Source organism: Atheta coriaria, unplaced genomic scaffold (genome assembly GCF_025399875.1).
Source record: "Atheta coriaria isolate IRGN ID8LTWV9N9 unplaced genomic scaffold, Caltech_Dcor_3.1 hic_scaffold_6_pilon, whole genome shotgun sequence".
Classification (NCBI taxonomy): domain Eukaryota; kingdom Metazoa; phylum Arthropoda; class Insecta; order Coleoptera; family Staphylinidae; genus Dalotia; species Dalotia coriaria.
Genome location: NW_027045448.1, coordinates 14,937,442 through 14,953,682, shown reverse-complemented (window position 1 = coordinate 14,953,682; position 16,241 = coordinate 14,937,442). Strand labels below are relative to the sequence as shown.

Here is a 16,241-nt window from a genome sequence, read left to right as displayed (position 1 = left end):
ACAACGGGGAAAATTATGATATTAAAGAATTGTCCAATTACGAAATTAATTAATTAAGCAGACTAGATCTACATTCACATTCACATAGATAAACACTGAAAATATAAAAAAATAAAAATTAAATTAAATTAAAACGCCGCTGTCATTCCGTTGGGCAAATTCAATAAGCTGTTCTGCAGCTAATGTCAACGCTAATTAATACATATTGCAATTATTTCAATCTGCGCCCGCGCTGTGTAATCCCTAATCTCATTTGTACGCAAACGCAACATCACAAAATCTACTTTATGATATTATTAACACACGCTTTATGTTTTGGATGTGGATTTAGATTATGAAAACAAAATTTTCAAAAAAAAAATCTTTTTGTTTTTAATTTTGTGCTTCATTAAGGTCAGCCGAATATATTTTTACGCGGTTAGCATGTGGATATGAATGTGTGCTTAGGATGAAACATTAAGAGCGCTTTTATACTTCTTAATGGTCCAATATTCCGACCCGGATTACACCGCCGAGTTTTATAACCCCAAAGATGCTCCGCATGGCTTTCTTCATAAAGCCAATTTTAATGGTCATTAACTGGCGGCGAGGGTCGCGCGCGATGGTCATATAAGAAAAATGTTTTCAAAAACGCGCGACACTTTTCTTCCCCGTCGGATAAATCTGACTTCTTTATCTTTTTATTTTTTTTGTTTAATTTTTTTTATTCTGTTGAGTTAAGGTACAAAATGTTGTCTATTGGCGTTGGTTTTTTATTTATTTTTTGTGTGTCCACAAGACTTGCACGTATTTTATATTATATCCACTTGCATTGTTTCTTTGTCCGCCACAAAGCGGAGCTTTTTGTCCGAAACTCCAAGACCGCTCATATCTCGCGTAGTAAATTAGATTCTCCGAGGAGATATTGTTTAATAGAGACATCTATAAGTTTAATTGGATCGTTTAAGCTGTCAGGCGAGGGGGAAATTTCAAATTTATTTTATTAAACAATTTAAAGCTTAATTTTTTTCATTTTAATATAGATAAACAGAAAAAAAAGAGTTTAAAAAGTGTTTTTCGGTCGATATAATTTCATGCGCGCGTTTAGTTTGTGGCGTTTTAATTCACGCACGCTGGCTGACAGCAAGTGGTGACATGGGTCCGGCGCGCAGCCGCCCCCGCAGGCTGTGCGTGCACAACCACAGTCGAATGTTCTTTTCCACTCGGGCGCGCGCACTCGAATTGTGACATGCTGATGTTGGCAACAACTGATGGTGATGGCGATATGCGTCCAACACGTCCGCCACAAGTCACAAGATTTACAAGCTTCCAAAATTCGTATGAATCAAAAATTACAAACAAAAACCCCCAAAAAACAGAAAAACCTCTACCTGGCTATCATTAATGGTAATACTGCAATGAATATTGATTGTGTTCGGAAATTGTTCCTGTGTTTTGTTTATATTGCTTTTCACGCAATAGTTCCGAATCTGTTTTGCGAACTTTCCAGTTTTATTAAAACATATTCACTGATATTTTACTTTATTTGTGTATAAATGTGAAACACGAGTTTTATTTTTTATTTCATGTATTTTATTTGGTAGACTGTCAGCGCGTTATTATAATAACTACAAATTACGCTAAAACACAACAAATAAATGTCGCGCATTCGTAAATTCATGTTTTAATATAATTATCCAATCAATAGCAATATATTTCGTTATTAATTTCGAGCGCAACGTGTGTTACATTCACATTTAATTTAGTTTTATTCGATTTCCAACTTGCTAAATATTCAAAGTTATCAATGCAACTGTAATATTGTTACATAATATATTCTACAATGTTATTAGTTTTCATTTTGTGCACAAAATTAAATTATTGAGAGTCAGTTACAAAGCAATACAAGTGACACTTCAAATAAGATTTTTGTGTCATCTATTTTTAAAAATTACGTTTAAAAAATTATTTTTTTACTTGCGCCTAAAAAAACGTCTGTTTTCCACGGATTTGAGACACAAAAATGCCTAGACTGTGACTAAAGTACTTCAGTAACGGGCTTTAGTCACGGGATAAAGCGCTTTTAATCAATCTCGTGACTAAAACACCCATTTAACCACTAGATACTTAAATATACTATTTTTTTCATTTTTTAAAAATAATTTCTTTCTGTATCACTTTGTATGTGAATCCTCTGGTGGCAGCGCCTTCGTGTCGCTCGTTAGTCGTCGTCCGCGGAACAATATGAACTCGTATAATCCAAACGGATTAAATTGATATCCGCAAGTCTTATTAAGTTTATTAAGTCTGCGTCGCGCGAGCCCGGCCGAGATGGGACAATTAAACGTGATAAATTTGTCTGCGACTTGACACTAAAGTCCCGCGATGCCTCTTACTTTATCGCCACCTCCCTACGCTTCTATTGTTGCGTCTATTGCCCAAAGTAAGAGACTCACTTAAGACTTAAGACTACCAACTCACTTCTACAATCACACCTATTCGTATAATATAATATTTACACTGTATCTTTGATCATCCATATGCACAAACATGAATTTAATCTATTTTTTCCTCATCCGGTGGAGAGTTTGTGTTATCTCCGGCGGCGGAATTGAATTTATTCGGGTTTTGCGTGGGTCAGTGGAGAGTGGAGTGGCGCGGGTTTTGAGGTCCGAGAGGAGGAAAATAATGCAATCATAAATGCGATTGACTTTAAATCCCACGGGTTATCAGCGTCGGCAAAGCCGAGGAGAAGCCCGACGAGGGAGCAAGACCCTTATCTGTTATCTATCTATCTGATTTTCGTGCAATTTCCAAAGGATACTGCACAAGTGCGCAAGTATATTGTTTACGGTTATTTGTTGACTTAACCAACAAGTAACCCAATCCTTTTAGAAGCTAGAAAAACTTATCGAAACACACAACTCAACAATAAAGAAATTAATTTCCTAAATTAATCAATTAATATTTTGTTCAAAACTTGTTTATTTTTACTCTTATTGCGCCAAAGTAGTTTGGCAAAGTCTTGGCACGGCGCGCACACGTCGGCGTCAGGTCTTATCACAGGGGAAAATTACAAATCGACCCTTTTCCCGATTGATTTATATCGGTTGCCCGGAAATGCGGCCGGCGAAGGCGAACGCGCGGCAAATTAATTGTTTTATTGCATTACACACGTCTATATAATACCCGCATCGACCGATATAGATTACGCACCTATTGCCAAACAATACATTTCGATCATCCTGATAAGAACAACTAATTAAATGCGACGCCAAACATAAATAATATCAGTAATTTAGTGTGTTTTTTTGCGTGTTTTTAAAAAGTTGAATATTTGTGGTAAGAAAATGAAATATTCTAGTTTTATTAGTGGATGGGTGAGGGGAAAAAACTAGGAAAAATTGCGCAAACTTCGTAAACCTTATGCGAGCGCATCGCGAGAATATATTGTCAAACTTGCGCTTTTTGTTCGCAATTAAAAAGTTATTAATGAACTTTAATTGTCGGCCACTTTTTGGCACGCGGTTAGACTGAATGTAGTTTGTGCCTGGTGTCGCCGTTATTCTCATACAGAGTGTTTTAAATTTTACCAAAAACTAAAAATTAAAAATAAATTTTTCACAAAAATATGTTTTAATATTTTTATGTAATGAATGCAAAATTTTATTATTTTTTTGTAGCAAAATTTAATCTCACTCTATAGAGTCGTTTTGTATGGCGGCGGTGGTGGCGGTGGCTGCGGCTGGGCAAAATTCTGAAGGGGGTGAATTGTTTGCGCGTCGGTTTGACAACGCGGTCAATTGTTTAGAGAATTGGGCGGCGACGCTGTAACTCCATCAGCGCGCGCGCCCCCAGGACGCCGCACTCTCTATTACACTTAATGCCACTTCCAAATTATGTGCATAAAAATAATTAAGCTCCAGGGGAATGGTGCGCGCGCGCGCCGACCGCATTATTTCATTTTCAATTGTTTCAATTGTTGCCTCGAGTGCGCGCCGTGGTGTGGTGAAGAAATGGAAAACGGACGAAAATGCCGCCGAAGCGGAGAGAACTGCGTTCGGTATACGACACCGATGGGAAAGCAAAAAGGAAAAATGCGTTTGTGGCAAATTATTAAATAATTTTTAGAAAGAAAAAAAACTGAAAAAAGTTTTTTTTGCAAAAAATCAAAGAAAATAGAAAAAAATCACTTTTTCTGATTTGGAATTTAAAAAACGTAGTTTTCCTGTTTTCCGGTTATCCGGAAAATCTGTATTCGAATAATAAAGAGAAAAAACTAAGTTTGATTCATATTCTAAAATAATTTTTGGAAAAAATGAAAAAAGTTTTTTTTTTTGGAAAAAAATCAAAGAAAAGAGCAAAAAAATCGTAGTTTTTCTTGTTTTCCGGAAAATCTGCATGAAATATACAATACCGAGCTATTAAAAAAATCCTAACTCAAATTATTAAACAAATTTTAGAAAAAAAAAAGCAAAAAAAGCGTTTTTCCCAAAAATCACAGAAAGTACAAAAAAACACTTCCCTGATTTTAACAGACGTAGATTTCCGTTTTTCGGTTTTCCCAGTATTCCCCCCGAGTCCCAATACGCGACGATCGAATCTCCGGACTCCACTCGCCTGGCCGGAAGTTGGCCGGCGTTGTTTTACCGCGATTACGATTATTGAAACTGCCGACAACTCTCGGGTAAGGTTATCATTATTGTTATTGGCGCGCTGGGAATCGCACTTCGGCGGGCGTGAAGGAAATTGTTACCACCCATGATAAGAACCGTCTAGCCGGCAACAATTAAACTTTCTTAATGTTATACGTCTCCAATGAATAATCAAATCAAAAATTTCCAACATATATACAAAATCCCAGCCAAATTTAAAAATAAAAATCGAAATTGTTTTCACTCCTGATGCCTGGGTATCTCATTGAAATTGAATGTCAGGGAACAAAATCCAGCAACCCAGCCTGCGGGTGCAGTCAGGCTCGTCAGTCGGTCAGCAACATGTACCCAACCCGGGAATCAGGATGGAACGCTTCGCTGGGCAATCCAATCAAGCGTTCTTTAATACACTCGACGCTGGTGTTTGTGTTTTTGCGGCATGCGCGTGTGTGATTTTGTATAAATGTTGACTCAGGAATTACAGCCGGCTTTTTCGGCGGCAGGAAATCAAACTGAAATTTCGAACCGCGCGGGGACAAAGCACGAATAAGCCTCTTGCATGTCGCTGGAAATGCATAATATGTCGTCGCGCAGGCGAAATAAATAAGTCGGCAGTCGTCGAGGCGCGCACCAGCAATACACAACCGCCCTGGCCTGTGTACTCTGACTGACGACGATTCCGACTTCACTATCCGCGTAGCCAGTATGTTTGCGTGCACTTATGAGGACGCGGAAGGGGTGCGCATAATATGTTGGTATAAAGCCGACATCCGGATGAATATAAATCGCGGCGATATGCGCCCGAGCCGCCCGAGAGCGAAATCAAACTATTAAACATGTCAGCAGTTAGGACGTTAAACTTAAATATATCGTGCGCCGGAGCCAGCCAGCCAGACGGGGACGAATAGCTGCGAGCAAGATTCCATGCAAATTTCCGCAATAAACTGCCGGCTAATAGTTGCGGCGGAAAAACAGAAAAGCGCAGCGCAGACGGGCTGCGAGACAGCCGGAAAACGTAGGCCTAAACTTTCCACAACAGATTAAATCTAAGAAAAACGCGCAATGCAAACAGGGAAACCATTTTTTCGCACTTTTTTACATTTTATTTTATTTTTTCATTGAATTTTAAATTCAATACCGGTATTTTTTATTCAAAATATCAATATACCAATAATACCGGTATTTATAAATATTATTTTTATCATACTAAAAAAATTTAAAATTTGAAAAAATAATACCGGTATTTAAACCGGTATTTTTTATCCCTAATACCGGTATACCAGTATTTATCACAAACAGTTTTATAATAAAAATTATCGGTTTTTAATACAAAAGAAACGGTATACTGATATTAATACCGGCATTTAAAAAGAAAAATATCGGTATACCGGTATTAAAACCGGTATTTCACTTCCCTAAACTCAAAATTCATTTTTAAAAATTAAATTTCCCGTTTTTTAACTCAACAATCATGTCACAACTCAAAAAATGAAATTTTTCACCTTCTAAACCAACAATTCCGTGAAAATATTTTTTGCATTGTGAATAAAATACAAATACAGAAATAAATTCTTTAATTTTTGACGCATATTCCATGCTCAATACGATTTTCCACGCGAATAAACGCTCCGCATATCTTTCCGGCACATTCTTACAACTGACAAACATACTGATTGAGTTGAATGCGCCGAAAAAGTACGCAAGCGCGTGTCCAGATGAAAATATTCGAAATATTACATTTGAAAATATTGAATTGACTCCGGCGGCGCATGTGTCCCCCGACACGACGGGGGCGACGGGCAAATAAAAAGACGCGCAACCCTCATTTATTATTCATACACGGTACACACGGCAGCGCGGTGGTGGCGGCAGCGGCAGCTGTTCGGTTAGCAAAGCTCCGCAACCCAAAACACACACACACTCACATCAAAGGCGCGCGGGTAACGCATCCTCGGCAAAGGCGTCGCGCGTAAATCAATATCAAACCGTGTTACACGGTTATGTTATGCGCCCCGGCCAGTCCAACCGCCAAACGGAATACATTATCATTTTGACATATTTACCTCACTCACTATACACATACACATAACACACGCATAGTGAGTGAATAATGTACTCATTAATTTTAAAACTGAAATAAATGCGTCGTTTAATTGAAATCCGAGTATTTAATAAATATTTTCTAATTTGTATTTATATCAATATTACAAGTAGCTTAGAGGCTTTGCGGAGGAAGAAGGGAGTCGTGGCTGCGGACGCATCCGGAAATTAATTCCCATCTCCCATGGAGCTCTTTGCATTCGAGTTTTTCTTCTTAATGCTATTGAACATCGTTTCGTTGAATAGATTTATTTGCGACTTTTTTTTCCTCCTCCTGCTGCTGCTTCTTGTGAAGTATAAATACGACGATGAAATATGTTTCAAACGGAAAACAAATTAAGTTAATTTCGAAAAATTCAAATTAAAAAAAAAAGAAAAAAAATCCTGAGTTGAGTTTAAAAGTAGTAATATCAAAAGATAATTAATTTGTTTTCGACGTTGTAATTGTGCGATCATGCGCTGTGCGTGCGCATTAATTTCCTATTTGGGAGACGAGGCGCGCACGTGAAATGTACACGAATAATTTCGACATAATAAATGGGTTTTCATTTAATTGAGTTACCTTCGGCCGGGGCTTATCGTACGCGCATATTGCCAGCCCGTGTGTGCAACTATTAGTGTATTAATTATTTTTCAATTTAATTAGTTTGCTCGCGGGCGTAATTCGAGTGAGTGAATATGAATGAATGTGTGTAGGTATACTCCGTATTTACGCACGTTATTGTTGTTTACAACGTTCGTTATTGATGACATCCACATTGGCTTCGACATTTTCGTATTTAGGTAATAATAATTTAACAGATTTTGTTTAAATAAGTAAAATAAAATGTGAGTGAAACTTGTTGGGATAGCTGGCGGAAGTAAAAGCGGAATTTCCAATAATAGCATAACTGGCACAACATTCGCGCAAACAAAGCAAACAAAGGCCGACGGACAAAGAAAGCAGACCATGAAAACGGATGGTTTTTATAGTTATTATGCGCGGAGGGAAGCCGGGACGCGCCGCCCGTCGTGCTGGTGCGCCTTCCTGTTGATATGATAATTTTCCATGATAATGGCGAATGTAAAACGATTTTTTGCGTGGCCTTTCTTCGCTTCCTGCATGCCGTATTATTTCGCCGCGGCGCAAAGACGGACGGAAAAATCAGATAGACGGAGATTTTTGCTCTCAAGCGTGACGGCGGACTGCGCGACCGACTTTTGTCAACTTGATGTCCGACAATATGCAAAGTAAATATTAGACGTATTTAGATATCACAATATCATCCAAATTATACATTTGACTTTTGTAACTCGTTTTTTATTTCAATTTGTTTAGAAAAACTTTTTTTTTGTAGATTTTTTTAGATTTTTTGTAGGTTTTTATCTGGTAAATAGAAATTTTGCATGTTAAAACGTTATAGCAAGATGTCGTTACATCGATGAACAAAAAATAACCAAATTTACTTGATTTACTTGAGTTTTAAATTAAAATTCCCGCGTTTTATGTGTTTTTGCTTCAAAAGCTTAGTTTTCATATATTTCTGAACAAGTTATGCAACTTTTGAAACAGGTTACATCAAAGAGTAAAAAAATAACAAAATATTGGTATTTTACGCGGATAGAGAACTGTTAAATCTTTTGTAAGCTGGTTATAAACTCACTTATTCTAGTAAAAATGCCGGTAAATAATTCCTGAAGTCTAAATATGAATTCCGCGTCGCTCAGTTGTATTCACTTGTGTTATGTTTAAATGATTTTCTAGTAACGCAACGTGCACCCCAACAAATTAGCTGAAAAATCGTGCTTAAGTTATAGAAATTTGCATTGCAATTTGTAGGGATGTTGGGATCATTATTACAACAATATTACAAATGTTACCACCGATATCATGTCTTAAAAAATATTCTAGCTCATAATTGCTAGCAATAAAAATATTTTTCGTTGTTACACTGAGAAGTTGTTACGTTATAACGAGGAAATAAATAATTAATAAATATCATTTGATTACTACTAGAAGAGTTGAAATTTAGGTGGAATTTCAATAAAAACCTGCGCGTCGCGTGCCTTTTGTGCATTTCTGCATTCGCGTTTTTATCGCGATCTCTATCTGAGCACATGTGCATAAAGAAAGTTCGGTTCCGGGCGCGCGCCGCCACCGCCGAGCCGAGCGCCAGGAAATTGTAACTCGCACCGGGCGACGTTTTTCGTGTCCGAGGCGTCTTTCGCTATCATATGTGCGCGTACGCTGATGGCACGCCATCGTGTGCATTGCGGCAAATGCACCCGCCGCTCAACCACCACCCCCACGCCCGCGCAGGCTTTCATGTTGACGACGGTCGCCGCTTTCCGATTACGCCGCATTCGTATGCGGCCAAGCGTGCCAAGTCACATCGTTCGCCATACCAACAATAATAATAATCGCGTCGTTACGGACGGGCGTAATCCCCAAATGAGCATCGCAATCACTGTAATACCATCATATCGGAAAGTGCACAAATAATACACAAGCACCATTTTTATTTCTCCTACTACACATTCAATCCTCCATAAAAAAATAAAAAAAACTTATCTTGCAACAGGTCCCTGACTAAAGAATTACGAGTACAACCCAAGAAAAAATTTCATGAATTTAAAAATTTAATAAAAATTACATTCACAAATCGTCTCACACCCGGCACCGCACACACATGAAAATAAATGTTGTGTAAGAGTTGTGATAAATGTGAGCACGAGATTTGCGTGTCAAAAATTTAATTACGCCCGGTTTGAATTTGCACCCCCCGCCGTACACGCGACACCACATATCCCAGTGTTAAACGCAGTGTTAAAAGTGAGAGAAGACCGGACATGCTGACCCAATATGCTAAATTCAAGCCACAGCTTCTGTTACGCATCGGTTATGCCAAACGAACGAACGGTTCCTGATGCCACTGATGCAATTACAGCTCGCGCGCACACTCGCCCAGATGAAAGACCCAGCGCGAGCGTAAACAGGATGCAAACATTGATATTACACATCCTCCATCCAACATCCCCCCGACCATGTGTAAAGGTGCCGACTGACGCAACCCTCCTTGTCTTACTTATACCTACACACACCAGGATTAAAGTAGAGAAGATAAAGTACCCGCGCTGACCAAAGCGAGCACGAGTCGAGGATGAAAAGGACGCCGGGAGACATACATCAGGGAAGGAATATATGAGAAGAAAATGAAGGCACCGGTCCGGCGAAATTAGTTTTCGCTTGTCAGCTTGATTACGCGGGATAGAAAAGATGAACCAACCCAGCAACCCAACATACACTACTCTCTAGTCTCTACTACATAACCTAGAATATTATTCCGCACATAATTCGTATTTTATTTTATTTCGTGCATTTCTTAAAAGCAGCGCAGGTAAAACACAAGTAGTATCTTGGTTGCGTAATAAAAGCCACATCGTCAAATAAATTGCGCGTTGTATTATATGATTGCACCCCCGCAAAATTCGTACGTGCGCATGTTTGCCTGCTGGCATAGTTATGGTTATTCGCAGCGCGATGCACAAAACCGAAAACACAGCCAGCGAGGCGAGAGCCACCAACTAACTCAACTCTACTTACATCTACCGAAACCAGCAACCAAGGAAATGTGAATGTGGAACGTGAGAAAAACAACAATCGCGAATTTAGAAGGAAAGATTTAGCGTGAAAGATATAAAACGGAAAATTTCTTAGTTGTTTGGGTTAAAATTCATAGAAGTAAAATTTTATAATATTTGAACTGAAAATAATAAATTTTTTTGAGAAAATTAATTTTTTTTTTCAAAAACCGGTTAACCGGTATGAATACCAAAAATATACCGGTTTTAATATCGGTATTTTGTAAAAATCTTAATTTTTTCTAATCCAATTTTGCTTTTTTAAAAAATACCGATATATCATAATACCGGTTATTAAAAAATACCGGTATTCCAAAAAACCGGTATACCGAAAAACCGGTATTCAACCAAAAATTCATATTTTTTTCTCAAACAGATTTTTTTAATTTTCTTGTGTATAAAATTCAATTATCCATTCCACCGAGACCCAGTTCCAGTTTGAGTTTGACTTTCGTGGCATGCCCCCGATGCTTAATTTACGTACGATTACACGCAATACCGAGAATATTTCACATGTTATCTGCCGCTGGAAATGCCGCAGCAGTGAGTGAACTTTGACTATAAATTATCTAAACTACATTGATACGCCGGCAGCAATGAACGATGACAATTACGGGCCGAGCGTTTGCGGCCGCGAATAAATAAATGAAATGCGAAGTGAGCCGGAACGGCGGCCGCGGCGGGTGGCGTGCGCACTCTTCGTGGAACGGATAATTCAATAACGACGCGCGTTACGAGTGCACATGGAATGTGGACTTATCGGAGCGGACAAATTGTGGATGGGTGGGAGGTGGAGGTGGTGGTTGTGAATGATGTTCGGCTATTACCCACACACGTGGCGCATTAATTAATTAATTGAACTACTTACTTATGTAATCATGCATATTCGATTTGTTGATTGCTTGCTTGATACATATTTAATGCGTGCTGTGTGACATTTATGTACTCGAACTCTATTCTTGTACAGAAATAAATAAATTATATTTCTTTATTAGTAAGAAATAAGATCATTTCCTGTTTCCGGCGTTCTGGTAACTGACTTTATTTGTGGATTAGTTTCAGCCAACTTCCTCATCATTGATTGCTGCATTGAGCTTTCTGCTTATTTATTTTTTGCGATGCGGGGCGGATGTGTTTGAAGCGCAGAGTCGTATAATATTGCGTCGTAATCGCGATCAAATTCAAAGGTTCCGCACGGGATTCGGGCATTGTTTGATTTCGGTAGCGCGCGAGCGCGAGTCGAGATAGAGGTATTTAAAGTGGAAAACTTTCCATCGCCGGCGAAACTTTCATACAAATCTAATGACTATAATGAATAATATTCACATAGCTGTCGAGCTTCAATTTTCCCTATCTGCTCATAATATTATAATCACATTTTTCAAATGCTATAAAATAGTTTTGGAATTACATACAGGGTGTTTATTATGAAATAATTTTAGGTTTGGTTAAATAGTTTTGACATTTACGTAAAACAACATATCCTCAACCAAAAAAACAATTTTTTCCAAAAAAATTTCTAAATTCTTTCAATTTTTTCTAAAATTAAATTTTTTTGTTTGAAAAATGATAAAGTTCAACTTCTTTTGTGTTAATGTGTCATAAAAAAAACATTTTTCTGTGATATAAAATAATTTTACAATGATTTATACAGGATGTTTAAAAAAAACTTAATTTTTAAATCAAAAAAAAAATTTTTTTTTTAATTTTAAATTTTTCCCCTAAATTCCTATATTTTAATTTATTTCTACAAAAATTTTAAGATTTAACCTTCCAAGTGCTATAAAATAGTTTCAAAATAATTTATACAGGGTGTTACCTAATATTTTTACTCCAAATCAAGCAATAAACAGATATAAATCTAATTTTCCGCGTTTTCCGGAATGTAATGAGGAATTCCGAAGAAGATTACCCGCCTGATGATGAAAGAATCCCACAAGACAAAAAGAAATAAGGCGCGTGTCAACCTCAATACCAAAATAACGTCAATTGCAGACGTGCGTGCGCGAAAACGAAGCAAGCAGCGAAAGAAAAACCCGAACGCGCAATTGACATGTCATCAACATCGGTTTCATGACGCGAATGGAGCGATTCGCATTTCGCATGTTACGCGATGTTATTGCATGTTGTGTTTCAATGCTGTGCCTGCGTCTGCGTTTGGCTTCCCGGGGCCGCATTGCATTTTGCAGCATGAATAAACGTGTGTTTTTGAATCGCATTCATTCTATTTAACAAATAGATGCACAACAGTGCATAACTACAACGACGTATTTTGCATAATATGCGAGTTGAGTTATTGTTTCGCATTGGAATAATTATAAACACGTGTTAATTGAAAAACACTCACCGGTAGTAGTCGACGCGGACGCAGTTGAAACGATTGAAGCACCTGAAACAAACGAATAATGTTATTCGTGTTTATTGTGTTGCCTATGTGCTGAAACAACTTTTGTTCACCCAACAAGTTTAATTCATTGTAAAAGTAAAAATCTTCGCATTGTGGAAATGATTGGCAAATCGCGTGCGGGATATAAACACGAATTTTCGAGTTGTAGTTGTTATGTAATACGAGGTCAGTAAAATTGACACATTCCGCACAAATCCTCAAGTTGTGTAAAAAGTTGTGCATGTTCATTAACTTGCTAATTTCATTCGCGTAACCAGGATGCGTGGGTAGCAGCACGGCTGTGAACGGAAGGAAAACAGTCGCGCCGACATCGATTCGCTTCGAGGGTGGCCCGCCGCCTGCCGCCTCCACCGCCGCCGCCGAAAAGTGGCCCTGTCGCGGGCGCGTCTCGCCACGTCGCCGAAACAGCGCGCAATCGATTTCCATTTGGCTTCGCCGAAGACAAGTCTCGTTGCTATGTAAAAGCAGCGCGTATGTGCCAAAGTGTTACCAAGTTTCGTAATCGCGTTGGCTGTTCGACGCCGGAGAGATCAGCAAGCAGCAAGTTTACTCGCGAGGTGTGTGACGTACAACTTGTGTAATTCTGACGCTCACGGCGTTACTAGTTGTTGAATATGTGCCAGATTATTAACAGGTGACAAAGCTCAACGCAATACTACCAATATTTAGAGGAAAAATTTTAAATTGTATAACTGCAGAGGTAGGATAATAATGGCGCATGGTGTGGAAGGTATGCCAAAATCTTGCATTGCCAAGATGTGCGCGTGGTGACAGCGGCGGCGGCAACGGGGCCGGTAGTAGATTAGGTCTAGGTTTAAGCGATGCATTGTGCAATGTTGTTTCCGTCCGCACGGGGCGAAACTATGCAGAAATGCACAAATGCACAACGCTACTAAAGTGCGCGCACAACCAGACGTAGAGGATATAACAGTGTTGCCATTTTTATACAGAAATATACAATGTGTTCCGAAAATTATCAAAATATCAAAATTTTCTAAAAATATTTTATGAAGTAGAAATTTAACTTTTATTAAGAATTTGTTTTGATGTGAAATCAAGAAAAACTCAAAATAACATTTTTTTAACCTCAAATATCTGCAAAACCAAAAAATATTTGAAGAGACTAAAACATGATACAGATAGCACAACTTCTCCTCTTTCATTTGGTATTTTCCCCAAATCTACCCAACAAATATTTCCAAAGATATTGCATTTATTCTGAAACCAAATTTTTGAATTTTTTAAATTTTGCTTTGAACGCTGTGTATATTCCCTCTCAAAGTGCAAGTAATGCAAGTTCTTCGCACTATCACATCTCGAAGAGGTGCGCGGCAAAATCAAGTAAGCCCCGGCGCGGTGGTGATGGTGGCCGACGTCCGACCAACCCCCAAAAGTTATAGTTTCAACATTGCAAGCGACGGAATTGCAATTACCGCCGATTTAATTGCACGAATCTCGAAATTATTTTCCATGCTAACAATCAGCCGCCGCCGCACGCTGCAGCAACTTTCAACATTGATTGAACGCCAGCCGGGGCTGTGTGTTATTGAAGGACACGAATATTGTTCGCCAAGTCTGATCGATTTCCCATTTTCTATTTTAAATCGTGCGGTTTGCCGCAATCCGATATATCCGCGTCTCGGCAGCAACAAACTTCTCCAAAAATTAATTAAGAAAAGCACACTGTATGCAAATCTAGCGGGCGCGCGAGAGGGGGTTATCTCAAGTTTATTAAACAAGACTCTGGAGGAAGTTAATTACCCTCGCGCCGTTACTTGGGGGTGGTATCAATTAGATTTCGGGGTCTTGGCCTAAATTACGAGTCAATTATTTGATCCTTTACCTTTTGGACCACTTGCAACTATCTTCATATTAATAGCATAATTATTTATAAATCAAAATATCAAAATCAAATTTTGGGTTGTAAAATACCGGTAATAATATCGGTTAACCGGTATTTTTATTTTTAAATTATTTTTTATAAATCACAAAATTTACAAAAGTAAAAAAAACTTAAAAAATTAAAGAGTAAAATACCGGTATCAATACCGGTTAACCGGTATTTTTTCTAAAACCGGTTTTTTCTAAAACTATACAATTTTCCATATTTTTATTTGAAAAATCCCGAAATACCGAAAAACCGGTATTAAACCCAACATTCACATCCCTCGTCTGATTGCAGTTTGATGATTTGATAACTTTTGTCATTTTCACGACGTTTTTTCTGTCTGCTGTGCGAAAAACCGTCTTTTAATAATATTACGTACAATATTGGAACATCTGCGTTATGGATGCGTAACATACAGAATGTCCCAAGAATAAAAACCACTAAAATAAAAAATCATAAATTTAAAAATAAAAATTCCCGATTTTTTATTTTTAAAGTTTAGTAAGTTACTATATATTTCCAAGTGATCAGGTAGTTTGGTACTTGAAGAGTGAATCAAGATCGCCTTCATTGTGCACTCGTTGTGCGTCTTTTGGTGGCATCTTAACCGAGTTATCTAAGCGATTCACGTAGCTGTTTGCGTCGCGCCCTCTCGATATTCATGCGGCATCGCGATATAGTCAGCGAAAATAAAATGCGCTTCCGTGTGTGAATCCCCAAACTATCCGCGCAAGTACTGCCGGAATACTAACACCGCACCACGCGGATAACAACCACTATTAAAAATCAGGCGTGTGAGCACAATGTGCAGCGCGGCAGTAATGCTACCTTTGCAAGCTGGGTTGCATATTGTGCACTGTGACATCGAGTGGAAAACCGCCAATCTACTACCACTAGATAGGCAACTTGTTATGCATCGATGCGACTGTCAACCAAGATTCAACGAGGTGAATATGAAGTATCTATAGTTTTTCTCCTCATATAAAGAAGCCGAAAAAAAAAGGAGCGGATCCCATAACCAAGGAAATGGACGCATACCGCCCGTTGATAAGACCTTTAAGGTCCTGATAAATGGCGTCATTTGTAAATGACGCTCGGCTCGCGCCGACTCTCGCTCCTAATTTCGTCGCAAATTTCTTTTCCTCCGCCCGGTCTCTAGTCCCATTGTCCCCGCGAACCCGACCACCATCACCACACACCGCGCTCCTAAACATTTTCTCATTTTTCCTTTCTTAGCGCGCGCGCGCCGCCCGGCAACCCCCTCTGATTTTTTCTGCTTTTTGCGTTCTTTTTGTCCTCGCGCAAGAGGAGCGTGTTCGTTTTTCGGCGCTTTGTGCGCCCGGCAGCTCTAATCGTCTAAGCCATCGCCGCGTCGGTTATTTACGACTGCTAAACGCTTTAAAAATTGCTTCAGCGCACGACATTCACATACGTACGCGGCACACACGTTTGTTCAAGTACTGAACAAAGAATATTTACGTCGGGCATCAGGGGATGTTATTAGGGATGTGAATTTTGGAAAATACCGGTATTTAGGTATTTGTGCAAAATTAATATCGGTATTACCGGTATTTATAAAATTAATCCTGTC

General features: G+C 38.6%; 1 protein-coding gene across 1 annotated transcript in view; it reads right to left on the bottom strand.

Moving 5' to 3' along the window:
- LOC135794779 (uncharacterized) overlaps positions 1–16,241 on the bottom strand; it is a 66,946-nt gene that overhangs the window by 45,189 nt on the left and 5,516 nt on the right. The window contains exon 2 of the mRNA XM_065306169.1: positions 12,703–12,744. Within this exon, the coding sequence (XP_065162241.1) occupies positions 12,703–12,744 (42 nt within the window). The remainder of the gene's footprint in view (positions 1–12,702; positions 12,745–16,241) is intronic.